General features: G+C 43.6%; 1 protein-coding gene across 1 annotated transcript; it reads right to left on the reverse strand.

The window, feature by feature from the left end:
• Positions 1–105: 105 nt before the first annotated feature.
• On the reverse strand, positions 106–21,421 carry LOC109872963 (amyloid protein-binding protein 2). Its single transcript, XM_020464401.2, has 13 exons — positions 21,035–21,421; positions 10,259–10,347; positions 9,756–9,907; positions 9,559–9,682; positions 9,283–9,451; positions 9,095–9,184; positions 6,461–6,528; positions 6,264–6,369; positions 6,056–6,180; positions 5,594–5,679; positions 5,156–5,346; positions 4,715–4,880; positions 106–4,599 (listed from the first exon to the last, which is right to left on the reverse strand). Exons 1-13 carry the CDS (start codon positions 21,170–21,172, stop codon positions 4,343–4,345), a joined length of 1,761 nt encoding a protein of 586 aa, XP_020319990.2. The 5' UTR covers positions 21,173–21,421; the 3' UTR covers positions 106–4,342.
• Positions 21,422–21,765: the final 344 nt, after the last annotated feature.

The following is a 21,765-nucleotide window of genomic DNA, read 5'->3' on the forward strand; positions in this document are numbered from 1 at the left end:
GGATGCAGTTCATCAAAGCCCTTGAAATATTTCAGCAAGTTTACATAATCAAGACTTACTGACTTTAGTAAGTTTGTGTTATTGCCAAAGAATAACCGACACAGATTCATAATGTACAAACAAGTTTAATATCATTTAATGGTGGTGCATTGCGTTACACAAGCCAAATAACGTTCATCTATCCATAAAAAAGCGCACTGTGGCACTAATGATGTCAACGTTTACATGTATCTTTTCAATTCATAGACATGTCAATATTCCTTCATCTTTTCAGAGCTTTGTAAAATGTTAATGAAAAAATGTACAAAAACACAGTAGTGTTGATATGAAACAAAAGGAGATTACGGAAAGTCCTTTCATTTCATATTGTTTGTGCAATTTCATTTAAAGATCCCATCCTATGACAGAATAATGGGCTGACCTGTTGCCATTTGCCTGTCACTGTTGCCATCTGTTCAAATTTAGGGGTACTGCAGAAGGCAGTACATAAAATGAAAATGATTTACATGTTCTCAGTACACACATTCCTCCAATTTCGTCTTACCTTTCTGGGTAGCCATGGATGTCATGATGAACAACCACTAAAGCCACTCTTACCAGAGGACTGTATCCACAACTATGCAGCAGGCAGTACTTCACGCAGTATACAATAAATACAATATTTCAAAAGATGAATGCACACCACAGTTCTTTAAAAACTCTGATACAGCATGTATGGAATATCTGCAATCTAGTTCTGCAAATACTTCTCTCAGAGTCATACCTAAACTCAAAATGTGTGTGTGTGTGTGTATAACAACCTCTTTTAAAAACACATTTAGGGCCAGTTTCACAGACCAAGATTAAATGACTCCAGGAGTTGGCCAAATTACCTTTCGATAATAAAGACCTTAAAATGTCAAGAACATTGTTTAACTAACTATGGATGAAATACAGGGTAGTTTCTGATGCAAAACCTTTCAAATTAAGTTTAGCCATAACAGTAGTCATAGTCAAAAGTACAATTTAGTCCAAGAGTGGGCTTAATGCAGGTCTGTGAAACTTGCCCATAGTTATACTTCTAGAATTAGACCATTTTCTATTTACATGAGAGTTTCAGAGTGAGCAACGGTTAAAATGTTAGTGTGGAAATAAATGTGCTTTACAAAAGGCTGGCGCCTTGCAATGCATGTGAGGATATAGACAGCACGTAGTAAAAACGAAATAAAAAAAGCTACATGGGCTGCATTTGCTCCAGTTTCAGTGGAAAACGTGTCTAGAAGTGTTCAACTCTCAATAGATGTTCCACCTATAACATACAAAGATGAAACTCCTGATTGAGATGCTATGCCTCGTTCCAGAGAGACGTCTTCAATGAATCTTTTAGCGGTCTTGCTGACACTGACAGACGTAAAAGACAGGAGGGGGGGGGGGGCTCAGCCCCAAATTCATGTGTGCAGCAATCACAAATACCATCAGATATTCAGACCCAAACAGTAACATTCACCAGAAACAATTAAAGCCTTGTAAACAAAACCAGGGACATAAAGACAACCATATACCAGTCACCACAGTTTACAAGGAGGTGGAAAACTTTTTTGAACATTCAATTTCTTAAATCTAAAATGGTTTTTATTTTCAGATGTACACAGGCAAAGCACTTGGGGATAAAAGGGTTGGAATTTGAGAATGTCCATTTGCTTCACCTGTTCAGATTTTAAGATGTCTTGTCCCTTGATCTGCCTCAGAACGGCCTTCCCTGTCACCTTCCGTCTCTAAAGCTTGAACTCGGTTCATCCTAATTCATCACCCATGGTGCAATACTTTACACAACAAAGCTGTTGAGTCAAGCTGGCTGACAAACAGTACTGGCGGTCATCCCTCAGAAGGACTGGGTGTCCTTGATTTGAGGACAACATGATCAGTCTTAGCTTGAAGAGACAATACATGGCCAAAAGTATGTAGACATCTGTTCGGACATCTCGTTCCAAATTCATGGGCACTAATATGGTCTCCCCTTTGCTGCGATCACAGCCTCCACTCTTCTGGGAAGGCTTTCCACTAGATGTTGGAATATTGCTGCGAGGACTTTCTTTCATTGAGCCACAAGAGCATTAGTGAAGTCGGGCAATGATGTTGGGCGATTAGGCCTGGCTAGCAGTTGGCGTTCCAATTCATCCCAAAGGTGTTCGATGGGGTTGAGGTCAGGGCTCTGCGCAGGCCAGTCAAGTTCTTCCACGCCGATAAATACCTTGCTTTGTGCACGGGGGCATGCTGAAACTGGAAAGGGATTCCCCAACCTGTTGCCACAAAGTTGGAAGCACATTATCATCTAGAATGTCATTGTATTCTGTAGCATTAAGATTTCCCTTCACTTGAACTAAGGGGCCTGGCCCGAACCACGAAAAACAGCCACAGTTCATTATTCCTCCTCCACCAAACTTTACAGTTGGCACTATTCATTGGGGGCAGGTAGTGTTCTCCTGGCATCCACCAAACACAGATTAGTCCGTCAGACTGCCAGATGCTGAAGCATGATTCATCAATCCAGAGAACTCGTTTCCACTGCTCCAGAGTCCAATGGCGGCGAGCTTTACACCACGCCAGCCAACGCTTGGCATTTGCGCATGGTGATCTTAGGCTTGTATGCAGCTGGAAACCCATTTCATGAAGCTTAATTTGACAAATCTCCCGACGAACAGCTCTTGTGCAAACGTTGCTTCCAGAGGCAGTTTGGAACTCGGTAGAGAGCGTTGCAACCAAGGAGATGATTTTTATGCACTACACCCTACACTCCTGTTCTGAGAGCTTGTGTGGCCAACCACTTCACGGCTGAGCCGTTGTTGCCCCTAGACGTTTCCACTTCACAATAACAGCACTTACAGTTGACCATAGCAGCTATAGCAGGGCAGACATTTGACAAACTGACTTGCTGGAAAGGTGGCATCCTACGATGGTGCCACGTTGAAAGTCACTGAGCTTTTCAAAATGGGCCATTCTACTGCCAATGTTTGGCCTTCGAGATTGCATGGCTGTGTCCTTGATTTGATACACCTATCAGCATGGGTGTAGCTGAAATAGCCAAATCCACTAATTTGAAGCGATGTCCACATAATTTTGGCCATGTAGTGCATGTCAGGTCAAACATGTGACCTTCCTGTCTCTGTCCTGTGTCGGCATATGGAAAGGAAGCATGCTAATAACCAGAGCAAGAGCACCTTGGGCTGATCGTCCTTTAAGGCTAAGGCTTGGACTTCAGTTGGACTATAACAGCACATGTAAAATTAACAGCCATGAGACAGACGTGCATGTTTAAAAGCAAGGCAATCATTTCTATTTACCTAGTCCATACAAAATGGGGTACATCATTACTTAACGTTGCACTAGGTAACCGTTCACTAGCACTACTACCTTTACTATCTTCATTCTAAAATGAAAACACGAGACCCATTCTATTGTTAACGGTGTGTTGAGGGTCTTAGTCCGACAGGGAGGGAGTCATCTCAATAGCAAGTTTTAGCTGACTTGTGTTTGGTTTAGCTTCATGAAATTCCTTAAAAATACTTGGCATTTTAATTCCACAAAGGTACTCTAACGTACACTTTCAAATATTCCATAAGTCAGTGGTCCAACAATTGTGGAGCACAATTGTGGTCCAATTCAATACACATGCTGGTGCATTTCAAATTCATCAAATCACAGACAACCTTTAAAACGCATGCATGAAGGACCAACAACATCTTTAGAGTGAGGCAGAAACAGATATTCCAAAAAGAAATAGAACCGAAGATTTGGTCCATGGATGAAATGGGTTGTAAACTCCCTCATGACATTAGCACAATAACAGAAGGATTGCACCCAGAAAAAGTCACTCTGGCTTTTTATAATTGACCAAAGCAAAAAGCCAAGTGGTGCTGAATCCATGCTTACAGGGGACATCAATGGTCAATAAAGGGCAAGCTCTGACCAAAAATGAAGCAGAAAAAAAACCCATGTACTATTCTATAAAACACCATGTTCTCATTGTTTTCTCTCTCCCCCCCCCCCCCCCCCCCGGTCTCAATTCCTCTAACAGAAGACTGACGGTGATGGAAGCGGTGTTAGGTAATGCAAAGTGTATAGCAAGTGATTCCTCCCATCAAATGTTAACTGCAGGGTTGATCACAGGAGAACGATAAAAAGACTGGATCAGATGCATTCCACAGGCCATAGTGCATTTCCCTAAAGCCAGGTGGCCCATTGCAAGGCCAACCGTGTAACTTGATGTGGAGAGGGTGTGTTCAATAGATTTAAGCGAGCTGTGAACACCTTAGCGTTTCTATCTGCGTGTGGGCATGTGTGTGCATGTGTCTGTGTAGGAAGCCTAAGCAGGTGGGCCGGCCCCATGGTTCTGTGACAGTAGGAAGGACTGCACCACCTCCTCTGTGGCCTGGGGGCTGGTGTTGACGTCCTCCAGGGCATCAGCTACAGCAAACTGCCGGTCCCTCAGCCGATTCCAATTGGATAAAATATTGTGGTACTCAAAGACTTTCTCATAGTTCCCCAAAGAGTTGTACAGTTTAATTAGGCCCCTGTAGTCGTATTCCAGTCCACTGTAGCCCTCGCCAAACAGCTTCTTACCTGCAGGGGAAAAGCACACATACTGGTAAGAATATCGAATAGGACAATGAGGAAGAATAGATTACAAAAGAAGAGTACAAAGGTCAAATAGACCCCATCTAAACTAGTGACTGACCGATAGCGATGGAGCGCAGGTAGAGCCTCTCAGCATCTTCATACTGGTTCATGTCGTAGTTGTAGAGAGAGGCCAGGTGGCCCACAGACAGAGCCACCTCATAGTCCTCCTGACCCAGAAGCTGCTCCTTGATCTGGATGGCCTTGATGTGCATCTCCTCTGCCTCCTGAAAAACAAAAACAGATGAGACCTCTCAGTCAATCACAGCCTTGGGGTCTGTATACAGCTTTTCAGCCATCATTAAATCCCAGAGCCTCTGTGACATTTTAACCTACTTGGAGAGCAGATTCCTGCTCCAAAAGTGGGTCACAGGGTCCGTAAACACCGTGGAGAACATTTGGATGGCAGTTTATGATGAAAGTGTGTCACAGGTCACCTTCTGCATGCTTTCTACAGACACTTGTCTCAGGGGTTGGAAGGGAGGGATGATCTAATTCTGACCTTGAACTTCCTCATGGATTGGTAGAGGCGGCCCAGGTTGCCATAGTGTTTCGCTGTCTGAACATTAAACTCCCCGAAGGCTTTCTTGGCCAGCTGGAGGGAGGAGAGGTGGAGGTCATGGGCATCCTGGAGCAGCCTCTCCTCTGTTTCCTTGTTGTGGCAGTCAATAGCGATCTCCTCCAGGATCAGAGCTGAGTGAGCAGCACAGCACAGTCAGAAGAGGTACAGAGAGTCAGACGTACACCTCAAGTTAGTCAGGAAATGAAAGATGAAAACGGATCAACTGATCTAATCCAAATAACACGGACCTCTCCTCCAAAATAAAACAACTCCTCTTCAGTAATTGACTCGGCAGCAGTTGAGAATCACAGACATCATCGTGCCCATCACGGACAACGTGGGACAAGAGTAAACAGATGGTTGTGAAAGCCGTTTTACCTTTGACTCTTTTGGAGGAGGCCAGCAGCAGATGATCCTCTGGGAGAATGTGAGTGATGATGTCTATGGCCCTCTCTGCGTGGAATCTGTACACAACATACCCAGGGGGCACAGCAGATAAACAGATTTAACTCTGTGACACAGTAGCTAAAGCACAAACATTCCCTAGGAAACAAAATAAAGGCAGGAACATCACTTTTGGGAGGGACACTGCAATTGGCCTGCATGAACTTCCAAATACAAGAGAGACTAAAAGTACATACATAACATCAAATGGACAACAAGTACCTTACAGCAGTGGTTCCCAACCTTTCTCAGTTACTGTACCACCAACTGAATTTAGCTCTGCCTGGAGTTCACTAGAAGTAACCCCTCATGTCCATTTTACCAGTAAAGCTATGGTCTCATGAGTCTTCAAATACCCCCTGTGGATAGGCCAAGTACCCCTGGTTGATTACTCACAGCGCGTTGTCAAATTTGCCAGAGCTGTACAGATGGACATAGGAGGAGTATGCCAGGTCCTCGTGTGCTGTGGCCACATGGATATTCTTTCCCCCGAAAACCGACTGCCGGATATCTAAAGCCGTCTGGAATATTAACACAGTTTCAATATCACACATCTGATACACCCTCTCTGCTGTCAATCGACATCTCAGACTGACTCACCCACCTGGTATATTGCAACTGATTGGCAGATGTTATCCACATTCAGCAAATAAAACCCATAATCAAGGAGAGTGTCTGAATATTTGGGATGCTTGTGTCCAAAATGCTCACTGCAGAAACAATAAGGAAACAGACATTACTGAAGGAGACAGAGACAAGGAGTACAACACTCAAACAAAAAGTGTGGTGAATCTAACTTACCGTGCCAGGAAAACAGCATGCTTTATCAGCTGCTCTGCCTTACTGAACTCCCTCTTTACCACACAGGCCTGTTGGTCCAAACACATGAAACCACACTAAGATCAAACTACTAGGGATGTACATCTTTCCCAGACGATTCGCTACGTTTCGAGATACAGTACATGGGCTCTGATACGATACAGGAACCATACCTTTTAGTTTGAAATGATTCGGTAAAATTTGGTTTAATTAGAAACTGAATAGATGCGATTCACTAACATTTGTTGCATAAACATTCATGCCTGGTTTCCTCCAGAGGTGATGCTTGACATTCAGGCCAAAGAGTTCAATCTTGGTTTCCTCAGACCAGAGAATCTTGTTTCTCATCGTCAGAGTCCTTTAGGTGCCTTTTGGCAAACTCCAAGCGGGCTGTCATATGCCTTTTACTGAGGAGTGGCTTCCGTCTGGCCACTCTACCATAAAGGCGGGCGGCCAGCTCTAGGAAGAGTTTTGGTGGCTCTAAACTTCTTCCATTTAAAAAGGATGGAGGCCACTGTGTTCTTGGGGACCTTCAATGCTGCAGAAATGTTTTGGTATCCTTCCTCAGGTCTGTGCCTCGACACAATCCTGTCTCGGAATCCTACGGACAATAGACAGGTGTGTGCCTTTCCAAATCATGTCCAATCAATTTAATTTACCACAGGTGGACTCCAATCAAGTTGTAGAAACATCTAAAGGATGATCAATGGAAAAAGGATGCACCGGAGCTCAATTTCGAGTCTCATAACAAAAGGGTCTGAATACTTATGCAAATCAGGTATATATTTTTTAATTTATAAATCTGCTAACATTTCTAGAAAGATGTATTTGCTTTGTTATTATGGGGAATACTTATGTAACTTAGGTGTTTTTTATTTTTTATAATAAAATGTTAAAGACTTCACCTGTTTTTGCCTTGTCATTATGGGGTACTGTGTGTAGATTGACAAGGAAAATAATGAATGTAATCCATTTTAGAATAAGGCTGTAATGTAACAAAATGTGGAAAAAGTGAAGGGATCCGAATACTTTCAGAATGCACTCAACGAATAAAGCTTAATATCACACATGCCATTTTAGCATTTGAATACTGAAGGTGTTCGATAAAGTGAAAACAAGTTTTTAGAAACTGTTACAAATTTGAAATGAAACACATAGATCTCATTTACATAAGTATTCATTCACAGCTGGGAGCGTTCCACACATGGATTGTGCAACATTTGTCCATTATTTTCTTTCAAATTCCTCAAGCACCATCAAATTTGTTGTTGATCATTGCTAGACAACCATTTTCAAGTAGATTTAAATCAAAGCTATAACTTGGCCACAAAATTCACTTTCTTCTTGATAAGTAACATGAGTTGATTTGGCCTTGTGTTTTAGGTCAAAGGTGTCTTAACCTCCCTGTGTCTGGTGGAAAGCAGAGTGAACCAGGATTTCCTCTAGGATTTTGCCTGTGCTTAGCTCCAGTCGTTTATTTATCCTGAAAAACTCCCTAGACCTTAACGATGACAAGCATACCCATAACATGATGCAGCCACCACTATGCTTGAAAATATGGAGAGTGGTAATTAGCAATGTGTTGTATTAGCCACAAAAACATACTTTTGTATTAAGGACAAATTTGCCACAGTTGCAGTATTACTTTAGTACCTTATTGCAAACTGGAGGCATGTTTTGGAATATTTTTTATTCTGTACAGGCTTCCCTTTTACGCTGTCATTTAGGTTAGTATTGTGGAGTAACTACAATGTTGTTGATTCATCCTCAATTTCTCCTATCACAACCATTAAAAAAGTCACCATTGGCCTCATGGTGAAATCCCTGAGTGGTTTCCTTCCTCTCCGTCAACTGAGTTAAGAAGGATGCCTGTATCTTTGTAGTGACTGGGTGTATTGATACACCATCCAAAGTATAATGAAAAACTTGACCATGAAAAAGGGACACTCAATGTCTGATTTTTATTTTATACACTTCTACCTATAGGTACCCTTCTTTGCGAGGCAAAGCTCCCTGGTCTTTGTGGTTGAAATTCCGTGGTCGAATGAGGGGCCTTACATATAATTGTATGTGTGGGGTACAGAGATGAGGTTACCATAACAAGGGATTGAATACTTATTTACTAAAAGACATTTCAGCTTTTAATTTTTAATTAATTTGTCAAATAAATAAACATAATTCCACTGACTTTATGGGGTATTGAACTTAAATCTATTTTTAAATCAGGCTGTAACAACAAGATTTGGAAAAAGTCAAGGGGTATGAAAACTTTCTGAAAGCACTGTATTTTTCAGAAGGTAGAATTCATGTAATAAATGTTAGTGAACCAACATAAAAAACAAATGTGAAAGCGATTTGTAACGTTTGAATCGATTCTCTGACCAATGTATGCTACATTTGGTTCGGTTTGGGGTCCTCAGACCAAAGCACTTTGTATCTGGGACCAATGTGTATCGGTGAATCGTTACATCCCTACTAACTACAGTCCGAAGCAGTATCTATGACTAACAGAGTACTGCAGTGACTCATGTGACAATAGTATGGGGACATCTCAAAAAGTATTTATTAATACATTCATAGACATGTCTATAACACAGGAAAAGGAAACACTCGTACCTTGGAGGCCTGTCTCAGGACATCTACCACAACTTTAACAGGCAAACCCACTGTGATTTCTTTCATTGCCTCTATGCACCACCTGTAGGCCTGCAAAAGACAATATCAGTGATGAGATCAACATGATAAACCAGAACACCAAAAGAATCTAACAGAACCAATTGATATATCTTTACCAGGCAACATACCTCATCATAGTGGCTCTTAGCAAAAAGCAGCGCACACAGCTCTCCATAGAGCGCAGCTTTGTTGGCCTGATGACCATGTTTGGCCAGTTTGTCCATATACAACTGGGCCAACTTGACAGTCTCTTCACCAAGATGGTACTTGCAGTTGCCATTCCGGACATGAAGCAACCTAAGAGAAATTAGTGAATCTGGTAAGCTTTTGTGGAAAAATACAGACTAAGAGTAACCAGCCATAGAACTAGAATTGGATATACTAACGCTCTGTGACCCACTGACCTGACACAGCACTCCACAGCACGGTACCAGTGAAGCACCTCGTCATGCAGTGTGCACAGCTGCAGACACGACAGAAACACCTTCTCTGCATCACCATACCAGCCTGCATCAGACAGAAAGCCACCTACAGGACAGGGTCAACATTAGTACAATCAGACACAAAATGGTAAAGAAAGTTGATGGGTGCGGGCGCCTACCTAAAACAAAGCCAAACTGAATAGCCTTCTCTTTCACATGGGCATCAGACTCTGCAATGTATGAGCAGCGGCGGCTGAAGGAGTTGGCCAGGACAGAAGCCACTTTCACCCCATGATCCATCAGGGCCTGGAAGCAATGGTGCAGGAGGTGTCTGCAGGCACATACACAAAGACCGGGCATGACGATGTGATACAGTCATACATGAGAACCGGTCAAAATGCGTGACAATGACATTCAAGGATCTCTCAAGGATCATCATATCCCTTTTTCTTCACATGATCATGAAGTCAGATTACCATACAGAATATGATATATATATATACATATATATACACACACACACACACACACACACACACACACACACACACACACACACACACACACACACACACACACACACACATACATACATACATACATACATACATACATACATACATACATACATACATACATATATATATATATATACACACACACATATACACACACAAAGTACCTTTTGTCAGATGCCCTTAGAACTTTGGCAAACACCTCCAGCTCACAGAACTCCCCTCCCAGCTGGCAGAGCCGACCCTGCTGGTACAGCTGGAGAAACATGAAGACAAAGTTAGGATAGCAAAAAAGGGACAGGAGTGTCAGAAGCTAGGTTTCCATCCAACTGGTCACAGATTTCTATGCGAATATTCTAAAATCGGCATAAAGAAAATGTGTGCATTTTCACACCAGTGGCGTTTCCGAAATATGGAAACACATTTTTGTGTACACTTACATTTTCAACTCAACCGATAGTCGTCTTAAAAAGTTGCGTTAAATAGCAAACGTGTTTACTCTGGTCTTGGCACGTGTGCTCTAGCCAACAGCTCGCAGATACAGTGCAGGTAGGCTGTGTGGGTACAGTGCAGGTAGGCTGTGTGGGTAGGCTAGCTTACATTATGAGATTATTATGGATAAGAGCGAGAATAGTTTTTATTTGTCAAAACAGCAGTCAAGTATCGTCATGTCACCAGAATAAGACCCTCAATATTTATCGTAAAGGAGCATCAAGATCACAGTGCACTTTCATCACCCTGTGGAAAGTGGTTAGCTTAGCTGCGGGGCAAGCTAGCTAGCTATCTAGCTAGCATGGTAACAGTACGGTAACATTACAGTAGCTCTAACATTTGTTTTTATGGGTAAGAGAACTGTCAAAGTTGGTGCGAGCCAAAATATCATGCAATCTGCTAATCTTAACAAGGTTATTGCCCATTTGGGTGAATTATTTTCAGCTAGCTACGTTTGTTGGCTAGCTAGCCATGTATAAACAGCTTACAGTATTATGCCAACTAAGTTAGATTATGCTTTGATATCCAGGGGACAAACTTCTAGTTATAAACAGCTTTAGCGAATGTAACTTACACATATGTAATGGTTGATTAATTAAAAATCAGTCCATGATATAGCCTAGCTTACAAATTTGCAATGAGCCTACTTGCTTGAATACGGACTTGTTTTCCAATAACACAGTGTATTATTTTAGGCTGACTGCATTAGCCTAGTTCACATTAGGTTTGCTATGTCTTGCTAAATTGTTATTGTGGTAGTGTGATACATTCATCCTGTTGGTTTCAGATGCCTAAAAAGACCCATAAGCCCTATAAGTGAATGTCTTGCTTACAGACATTTGCCACCACAGGGGTTTGGCCTTCCCGATGCAGGCAACAGGCCAGCTCCGAGGTAGAAGTGGTATGACCTCTTTAAGAAGGTATGTATTATGACAAGAGTTAAATAACAAAACATGCATAGGCCTGTGACATTTGAACTGTGTGTTCATCTAGAAAACATACTGTTTTACACTACATGACCAAAAGTATGTGGACACCTACTCATCAAACATCTCATTCCAAATTCATGGGCATTAATACGGAGTTGGTCCCCTCTTTGCTGCTATAACAGCCTCCACTCTTCTGAGAAGGTTTTTCACTACATGTTGGGGACTTGATTCCATCAGCCACAAGAGCATTAGTGAGGCTGGCGGCTGATATTGGGCGATAAGGCCAGGCTCACAATTGGAGTTCCAATTCTTCCCAAAGGTGCTTGATGGGGTTGAGGTCAAGGGCTCTGCGCATGCCAGTCAAGTTCTTCCACACCGATCGACAAACCATTTCTGTAAAGACGTCGCTTTGTGCACGGGTGCATGCTGAAACCTGTAAGGGCCTTCCCCAAACTGTTGCCAAAGTTGGAAGCACAGACTCGTCTAGAATGTCACTGAATTCTGTAGCGTTAAGATTTCCCTTCAAGGGTCCTAGACCGAACCATGAAAAACAACCCCAGACCATTATTCCTCCTTCACCAAACTTTACAGTTGGCACTATGCATTGGGGCAGGTGGTGTTCACCAGGCATCTGCCAAACCCAGATTAGTCAGTCAGACTGCCGGATGGTGAAGCGTGATTCATCACTCCAGAAAATGCGTTTCGTCTGCTCCAGAATCCAATGTAGTCTAGCTTTACACCACTCCAGCAGACACTTGGCATTGCGCATGGTGATCTTAAGCTTGTGTGCGGCTTCTTGGCCACAGAAACCAATTTCATGCAGATCCCGACAAACAGTTATTGTGCTGACGGTGCATCCAGAGGCAGTTTGGAACTCGGTAGTGAGTGCCGCAAACGAGGACAGACTATTTTTATGTGCTACGCACTTCAGCGGTCCCGTTCTGTGAGCTTGTGTGGCCTACCACTTTCCTGCTGAGCCGTTGATGCTGCTAGACATTTCCATTTCACAATAACAGCACTTACAGTTGACCGGGGCAGCTCTAGCAGGGCAGAAATGTGATGAACTGACTTGTGGCAACGTCATAGGATGCCACCTTTCCAACGTCTTCAGTAAGGCCATTCTACTGTCAATGTTTGTCTATGGAGATTGCATGGCTGGGTGTTTGATTTTAAACACCTGTCAGTGATGGGTATGGCTGAAATAGCCAAATCCACTAATTTGAAGGGGTGTTGACATACTTTTGTATATACAGTACTTGAAATACCGGTCATTAAATGTAAGCCTTTAATACTAATGAACAGCAACTTTATTCTAATATTTGGCCATTAAATTGTCATTGCATATTGTAACAAAGAGAGTATGCACAGTGTCAAAGTACCAAGCTGTGATCTTATCAACCAATCACAACAGGTTAATGAAAGTTTCAGAGAGAGCCAGAGTTCATCACCCCTTGACTCACGGTTTCCGTTGTGTGGGGGATGGGTGAGCTTGAGAGTGCTGTAGTTAACAGCAGCCCGGGGGGGGGGGGGGGGGGGGATTAATAAAGCTTACAGGCTAAAACATGTATTCACTTTCCTGATTAATTCAAATGAGGTACCATACTCTATCTAGTAATGTCCCGTCTATATTTTAAGCAGGTCTCTCCAATGAACCTGCTGGGCCAACACCTACAGCACCCCCAGCGTCTGTATCTGCTGTTCAGACTCCTCCATTGAGGACCGCATTGAACTTGTTGTCAATGGTAAATATTTAATTTTTTGTCATATTTTTCCCAATTACTATGGCTCTGCTGCCATGACAGAACATTGATTCAGATAATCCTTTTGACAGGTGACTTGGTTTCCTTCTTTGATCATTGTGTCCATTCGGTTTCTCTCTCTCTTTTGCAGTTCAAGAAAAGAAAAGGAAAGCACCCAATGTCACAGGAAAGCCCAAAAGATCATTAAGGACAACAACCACCCGAGCCACTGCCTGTTCATCCTGCTATCATCCAGAAGGCGGGGTCAGTACAGGTGCATCAAAGCAGGGACCGAGACTGAAAAACAGCTCTCTCTCAAGGCCATCAGTCTGTTAAATAGCCATCACTAGCACAGAGAGACTGCTGCCCACATACAGACTTGAAATCATTGGCCACTTTAATAATGCCACTTAAATAATGTTTACATATTTTGCATTACTCATCTCATATGTATATACTGTATTCTATTCTACTGTATCTACCCATCTAGCTTCAGAGTTTGTTCTGTTAGGTGACCTAAACTGGGATATGCTTAACACCCCGGCAGTCCTACAATCTAAGCTAGATGCCCTCAATCTCACACAAATCATCAAGGAACCCACCAGGTACAACCCTAAATCTGTAAACAAGGGCACCCTCATAGATGTCATCCTGACCAACTGGCCCTCCAAATACACCTCCGCTGTCTTCAACCAGGATCTCAGCGATCACTGCCTCATTGCCTGTATCCGCTACGGAGCCGCAGTCAAACGACCACCCCTCATCACTGTCAAACGCTCCCTAAAACACTTCTGTGAGCAGGCCTTTCTAATCGACCTGGCCCGGGTATCCTGGAAGGACATTGACCTCATCCCGTCAGTTGAGGATGCCTGGTCATTCTTTAAAAGTAACTTCCTCACCATTTTAGATAAGCATGCTCCGTTCAAAAAATGCAGAACTAAGAACAGATATAGCCCTTGGTTCACTCCAGACCTGACTGCCCTGGACCAGCACAAAAACATCCTGTGGTGGACTGCAATAGCATCGAATAGTCCCCGCGATATGCAACTGTTCAGGGAAGTCAGGAACCAATACACGCAGTCAGTCAGGAAAGCTAAGGCCAGCTTCTTCAGGCAGAAGTTTGCATCCTGTAGCTCCAACTCCAAAAAGTTCTGGGACACTGTGAAGTCCATGTAGAACAAGAGCACCTCCTCCCAGCTGCCCACTGCACTGAGGCTAGGTAACACGGTCACCACCGATAAACCCATGATTATCGAAAACTTCAATAAGCATTTCTCAACGGCTGGCCATTCCTTCCGCCTGGCTACTCCAACCTCGGCCAACAGCTCCGCCCCCCCCCGCAGCTACTTGCCCAAGCCTCTCCAGGTTCTCCTTTACCCAAATCCAGATAGCAGATGTTCTGAAAGAGCTGCAGGACCTGGACCCGTACAAATCAGCTGGGCTTGACAATTTGGACCCTCTATTTCTGAAACTACCCGCCGCCATTGTCGCAACCCCTATAACCAGCCTGTTCAACCTCTCTTTCATATCGTCTGAGATCCCCAAGGATTGGAAAGCTGCCGCAGTCATCCCTCTCTTCAAAGGGGGAGACAACCTGGACCCAAACTGTTACAGACCTATATCCATCCTGCCCTGCCTATCTAAGGTCTTCGAAAGCCAAGTCAACAAACAGGTCACTGACCATCTCGAATCCCACCGTACCTTCTCCGCTGTGCAATCTGGTTTCCGAGCCGGTCACGGGTGCACCTCAGCCACGCTCAAGGTACTAAACGATATCATAACCGCCATCGATAAAAGACAGTACTGTGCAGCCATCTTCATCGACCTTGCCAAGGCTTTCGACTCTGTCAATCACCATATTCTTATCGGCAGACTCAGTAGCCTCGGTTTTTCGGATGACTGCCTTGCCTGGTTCACCAATTACTTTGCAGACAGAGTTCAGTGTGTCAAATCGGAGGGCATGCTGTCCAGTCCTCTGGCAGTCTCTATGGGGGTGCCACAGGGTTCAATTCTCGGGCCGACTCTTTTCTCTGTATATATCAATGATGTTGCTCTTGCTGCGGGCGATTCCCTGATCCACCTCTACGCAGACGACACCATTCTATATACTTCCGGCCCGTCCTTGGACACTGTGCTATCTAACCTCCAAACGAGCTTCAATGCCATACAACACTCCTTCCGTAGCCTCCAACTGCTCTTAAACGCTAGTAAAACCAAATGCATGCTTTTCAACCGTTCGCTGCCTGCACCCGCACGCCTGACCAGCATCACCACCCTGGATGGTTCCGACCTTGAATATGTGGACATCTATAAGTACCTAGGTGTCTGGCTAGACTGTAAACTCTCCTTACAGACTCATATCAAACATCTCCAATCGAAAATCAAATCAAGAGTCGGCTTTCTATTCCGCAACCAAGCCTCCTTCACTCACGCCGCCAAACTTACCCTAGTGAAACTGACTATCCTACCGATCCTCGACGATGTCATCTACAAAATTGCTTCCAACACTCTACTCAGCAAACTGGATGCAGTTTATCACAGTGCCATCCGTTTTGTCACTAAAGCACCTTATACCACCCACCACTGCGACCTGTATGCTCTAGTCGGCTGGCCCTCGCTACATATTCGTCGCCAGACCCACTGGCTCCAGGTCATCTACAAGTCCATGCTAGGTAAAGCTCCGCCTTATCTCAGTTCACTGGTCACGATGGCAACACCCACCCGTAGCACGCGCTCCAGAAGGTGTATCTCACTGATCATCCCTAAAGCCAACACCTCATTTGGCCGCCTTTCGTTCCAGTTCTCTGCTGCCTGTGACTGGAACGAATTGCAAAAATCGCTGAAGTTGGAGACTTTTATCTCCTTCACCAACTTCAAACATCTGCTATCTGAGCAGCTAACCGATCGCTGCCGCTGTTCATAGTCTATCGGTAAATAACCCACCCATTTTTACCTACCTCATCCCCATACTGTTTTAATTTATTTTATTTTCTGCTCTTTTGCACACCAATATCTCTACCTGTACATGACCATCTGATCATTTATCACTCCAGTGTTAATCTGCAAAATTGTAATTATTTGCCTACCTCCTCATGCCTTTTGCACACAATGTATATACTCTCCTTTTTTCTACTGTATTATTGACTTGTTAATTGTTTACTCCATGTGTAACTCTGTGTTGTCTGTTCACACTGCTATGCTTTATCTTGGCCAGGTCGCAGTTGCAAATGAGAACTTGTTCTCAACTAGCCTACCTGGTTAAATAAAGGTGAAATAAAAAAAATCGTAGGACTATGCTGCGCTGACATTGCTTGTTCATATATTTATATATTCTTATTCCATTCCTTTACGTAGATGTGTGTGTATTGGGTATGTTGTGAAATTGTTAGATATTACTTGTTAGATATTGCTGCAGTCAGAACTAGAAGTACAAGCATTTTGCTACACTAGCAATAACATCTGCTAAATACGTTTATGTGACCAATAAAATTTGATTGGTTTTCATAACAGTACAACCTTAAAAATGTAACTAATATATATATATATTTTTTTTAAACTGACACTAGATGTCTGTAGCCTGGCCAAGTTGTCTACAGCCTCTGTGAGTGTCCCCGCCCATAGACAACGTCTGCAAGTGCCCCAAACCGCTGTCTGCGAGTGGCCTTTTAATTACTACATCATGCACCGTGATCCTTTTAGAACTAACACCTAGAACTAACATTCATCAAAACATGGAGAAAAACTATTGTCATGTTTTAAATCTCACATGACCGTATTGTCAGTATACATATACATTTTTCTCCTTCTTTACTTCCTTTATCACTTCAGCATGACGTGCCTAGTAAGTCTGTTGGGGTAAAAATGATATATACACTTGAGTGTACAAAACATTAAGAACACCTGCTGTTTCCATGACAAACTGACCAGGTGAAAGCTCTGATCCCTTATTGATGTAACCTATTAAATCCAATTCAATCAGTGTAGATGAAGGGGAGGAGACCGGTTACCTAAGGATTTTTAAGCATTGAGACGGATTGTGTATGTGTGCCACTCAGAGGGTGAATGGGCAAGACAAAAGATTGAAGTACCTTTTGAACAGGGTATGGAAGTAGGTGTGAGGAGCACCAGTTTGAGTTTGTCAAGAACTAAAACGCTGCTGGGTTTTCATGCTCAACAGTGTCCCGTGTGTATCAAGAATGGCCCACCATTCTTGACATCCTGCCAATTTGTCATGAGAAACACGGGCCAGCATCCCTGTGGAACACTTAACACCTTGTAGTCCATGCCCTGATAAATTGAGGCTGTTCTGAGGGCAAAAGGTGGTGTAACTCAATATTAAGAAGGTGTTCTTAATGTTTTGTCCACTCAGTGTAGCTTATTCTTGAGCTGGGCGATAAATACAAAATGTCCAAATTGGTATTGGCAAACGTATATAATTTCAAACTTTACATTTCTCTAGTATATGCTAACTAACGTAATGAACGATATCAGCCAAATGCATGCGATAAGTGATCGGTACGGTCGGTGATCATTTTTAGTGTATCGTGCCAGCTATAGCTTAACCTGTCAAGAGCTTGTTTGATTACATATTTGTTTTTAATATGGTTTACGTTCAAATCATTTTCATAATAAATCTTATACCTTTTCCTGTTTCTCACCAAGCCCTGCTACGGGGCTCTGTGAAGACCACCTCGCCCCTTCTCCCCAGCCCTGCTACAGGCCTCTGAAGACCACCTCGCCTTTCTCCCCAGCCCTGCTACGGGCCTCTGAAGACCATCTCGCCTTTCTCCCCAGCCCTGCTATGGGCCTCTGTGAAGACCACCTCGCCTTTCTCCCCAGCCCTGCTATGGGCCTCTGTGAAGACCATCTCGCCTTTCTCCCCAGCCCTGCTATGGGCCTCTGTGAAGACCACCTCGCCTTTCTCCCCAGCCCTGCTATGGGCCTCTGTGAAGACCACCTCGCCCTTCTCCCCGACTCCCTCTGCTACAGCCTGCGTGAAGACCACCACTGCCTCTGCTGTCTCTCAGGGAACTGAGCGCTCTGCTATAGCCTCTGTAAAGGCGCCCTCATGCTTTTGAATAGATTGTGCATATATTATGACAACATTGTGACATCTCTCCATTTTTAAGGTTGGTCGAGCACACTATTTGTCTTGAGGAATGCCCGAAGTTGGTAGCCGAGGTCAACTTTTGGGATTCTTCAGTAGTCTATCATTCAACAAGAGACGACTCGTACCACTTTTTCAAGCAAAGGTCTTTTAAGGGAGTATGCAAGAATACTTGGTCGGTTAGGCTAGCCGCCAGCCAAACTGAAGCATGCCGACGCCTTAAGTGCTCTCCTCTGCTATAGCCTCTAAGACATACATACCAAACTGTAATTTCTTAACCAAAATCATGATATACATTAAAACATTGCAGAAACAAAACTGCACGTCAGTGTGTTGATATGATGAAGATATTAATGTAACATTTCTGTCTTGTTTTGCTTTTTTATTTTATTTTCAGGAGAGCTGATTGGTGTAGACTACCTGCTCAGGCAGACTGGGAAGGACATGGACCCCCCTGACTTGGAGGAGACTGATTTTGAGAACTATGCAACGGACCCCACAGTTGGCAGTCTTCTGGATGACTTCACCATCACTGCTGATGATTTCTCTGCTCCTAGCCCCACCCAGGATGCTCCCACTACAGTCCAACCTGCTTCCTCCAGCGCCACGTCTGCTGCCACCAGTACCTGGCCTGCTTCACACACAGCCCAGTCTGCTGCACCCACAGCCCAGTCTGCTGCCACCAGTACCTGGCCTGCTTCACCCATAGCCCAGTCTGCTGCCACCAGTACCTGGCCTGCTTCACCCACAGCCCAGTCTGCTGCCACCAGTACCTGGCCTGCTTCACCCATAGCCCAGTCTGCTGCCACCAGTACCTGGCCTGCTTCACCCACAGCCCAGTCTGCTGCCACCAGTACCTGGCCTGCTTCACCCATAGCCCAGTCTGCTGCCACCAGTACCTGGCCTGCTTCACCCACAGCCCAGTCTGCTGCCACCAGTACCTGGCCTGCTTCACCCACAGCCCAGTCTGCTGCCACCAGTACCTGGCCTGCTTCACCCACAGCCCAGTCTGCTGCCACCAGTACCTGGCCTGCTTCACCCACAGCCCAGTCTGCTGCCACCAGTACCTGGCCTGCTTCACCCACAGCCCAGTCTGCTGCCAGCCAACTCCACCCATGCAAAAAACCTGATTGTTTGAGATGTGTCAACACATCAATAGTTTCCATATTAGACTCTGCTGTACTCTAGTCCTTTTTTAAATCTTATTTCTACAACCAGGGGCTTGATTCAATCAGATCAAGCATTAACCCATGTTGCTCATCTGTCACAAACCACTCCTTTATTATCCTTACCGCATTAGAAGTTCAAAACAGAGTTAGAAAGTGTAGGCTATTGCATCATTTTGAAGTTAATTTGGATGGGGGGACTTAAAGCCTATCAGTCTAGTCAGGAGTTGGGCCTATAGCCTACAATAGAACATCACGTATTTCAGTGTTTCTAACGCGGCTGCATGGGATTTGTTGAATATAAAGTTAGGTGGTTTTGTTGCATTCAAGGTGATAAGGTAACAAGGTTCTGCTTGTGAATTTGACAGCTCTAACAGTTTCACCTCCGATACCGCCAAAACAACCGCTATGCTGGTGTTGACCAACACTAATCTGATTAAATCGAGCCCTAGAACTTTGAGTTTTTTTCCCCTCTGTTTGCATGGATGTTGTCATATGTTTGGTTCCGATTGTGTCATTCACTCAGAATCAGGCAGTGCCATACCCACTCATTACTTTGGGTCCCTAGGGGCTGTGTGTGTGTGTGTGACATTTCACATTAATAAACATTTTTCTATATTTCAACCAATTATTTGAATGACTTTTGATTGTAGGTCAATCATTATTCACTTTAAATAACTAACATACGTGGCTCTGAGTAAATGTTCATAGATGTGATGTATTTATAAATACATCAGGTAATACGCAGTCCACAAGACACTGCAACAGATAACTGATCATTTAAGATACTAATTGCATAAACAAGGTTGCGGGAGTACTGTACATAATAAACCAACCTCATTAGAACACATATATATATATATATATATATATATATATATATATATATATATATAACAATTATGCTACCATAATCGTAACATTAACTCTTATATTGACCAATGTGAGAGTAAAAAATGAACACTTTTGGTGGTTGTTTAGAAATGTTATTTCTGGCCGAGGCAGGATTCGACCTGGAGACCTTCGGGTCCTCTCTTCCCCTTCCTTAATTAAACAGAGGGGGGGGGGGGGGGAAACCACATTTTCATTTTTCCCCCAGCTTACCACAATAAATAAATGAATAATATAAACACTTACATTATGACGAAGCCTCAATTTAAAAAATGTTCATTTTTTTCTATTTTTTCTTCTCCCCCTTAAGATACCGTCATTCCCCAGCTTTGGTGTTTGCAACACCAGAATAGTGGGTTCGATTCCTGGGACCACCCACATGTAAAAATGTATGCACGCATGACTGCAAGTCGCTCTGGATAAAAAAAAAGTGTCCGCTAAATGGAATATATTGTTGTTAACCTTTTAAGCAGGATAGCTAGCAAGCAAGTTAATCAGCTGGTTTGCTTTGCAAAGAGTTTGCAACGTTAGCTGTAACGTTAATTGGCTAGCTAAAACGAATCAACTCGGGAACATCACATTCTATAACGTTAGTTAGCAAAGTAGACTAAGAACTTACCTTGTAATACACATCAAATTGAATATTTTCAGGGAGGGAACGAATATCTCTTCGCGATCGACTGTAATTGTCCACCACTGCTGATATAGCAGTGTTGTACAGTGTCTCTGGGATCCATTCGAGCTCCAAGGCCGCCATGTTGTTTTCCTTTTCTCCAGCCAATAACACCCCCTCTGCTCGATCGACGGTCGGTAGCTAGCTAACCACCTTGCCAAGTTTAAACTCCTTTTCTTGTACCTTCTCATGTAACAAAACAGTTTTGACTGTCTCATCTGGTTAAGCACCAGCATTAACCATCGGCCATGTTCCTAGGATACGCACTGAACCAGTGCAGTCTGCCAGAAGGTCTATCTCTGCCCCCACCCTGTTTTTCACACTCGGGGTCTGATTCGCCGGAGTCAAATGTACTTCGCTTCGTTCCTGAGGGAGTTTGATTAATTGAACCCGCACCGGGCAAAACAGACAGGGAGTATAGCCCGTGACGCCCGTTCATACCTGAAGTGAACGGGAGGAGCGAACGTCTACGCCGCTCGGTCGTTTTCAAAGGCAGCATGATTTCATTTTTGTATTTTTTATTTAACCTTTATTTAACTAGTCAAGTCAGTTAAAGAACAAATTCTTATTTACAATTACGCCCAATGACAGCCTACCAAAAGGCAAAAGGCCTCCTGCAGGGACTAGGGCTGGGATTAAAAATAAAATATAAATCAAATATAAATATAGGACAAAAC

The sequence above is a fragment of the Oncorhynchus kisutch genome, linkage group LG28 (genome assembly GCF_002021735.2).
Source record: "Oncorhynchus kisutch isolate 150728-3 linkage group LG28, Okis_V2, whole genome shotgun sequence".
In the NCBI taxonomy this organism is placed as follows: domain Eukaryota; kingdom Metazoa; phylum Chordata; class Actinopteri; order Salmoniformes; family Salmonidae; genus Oncorhynchus; species Oncorhynchus kisutch.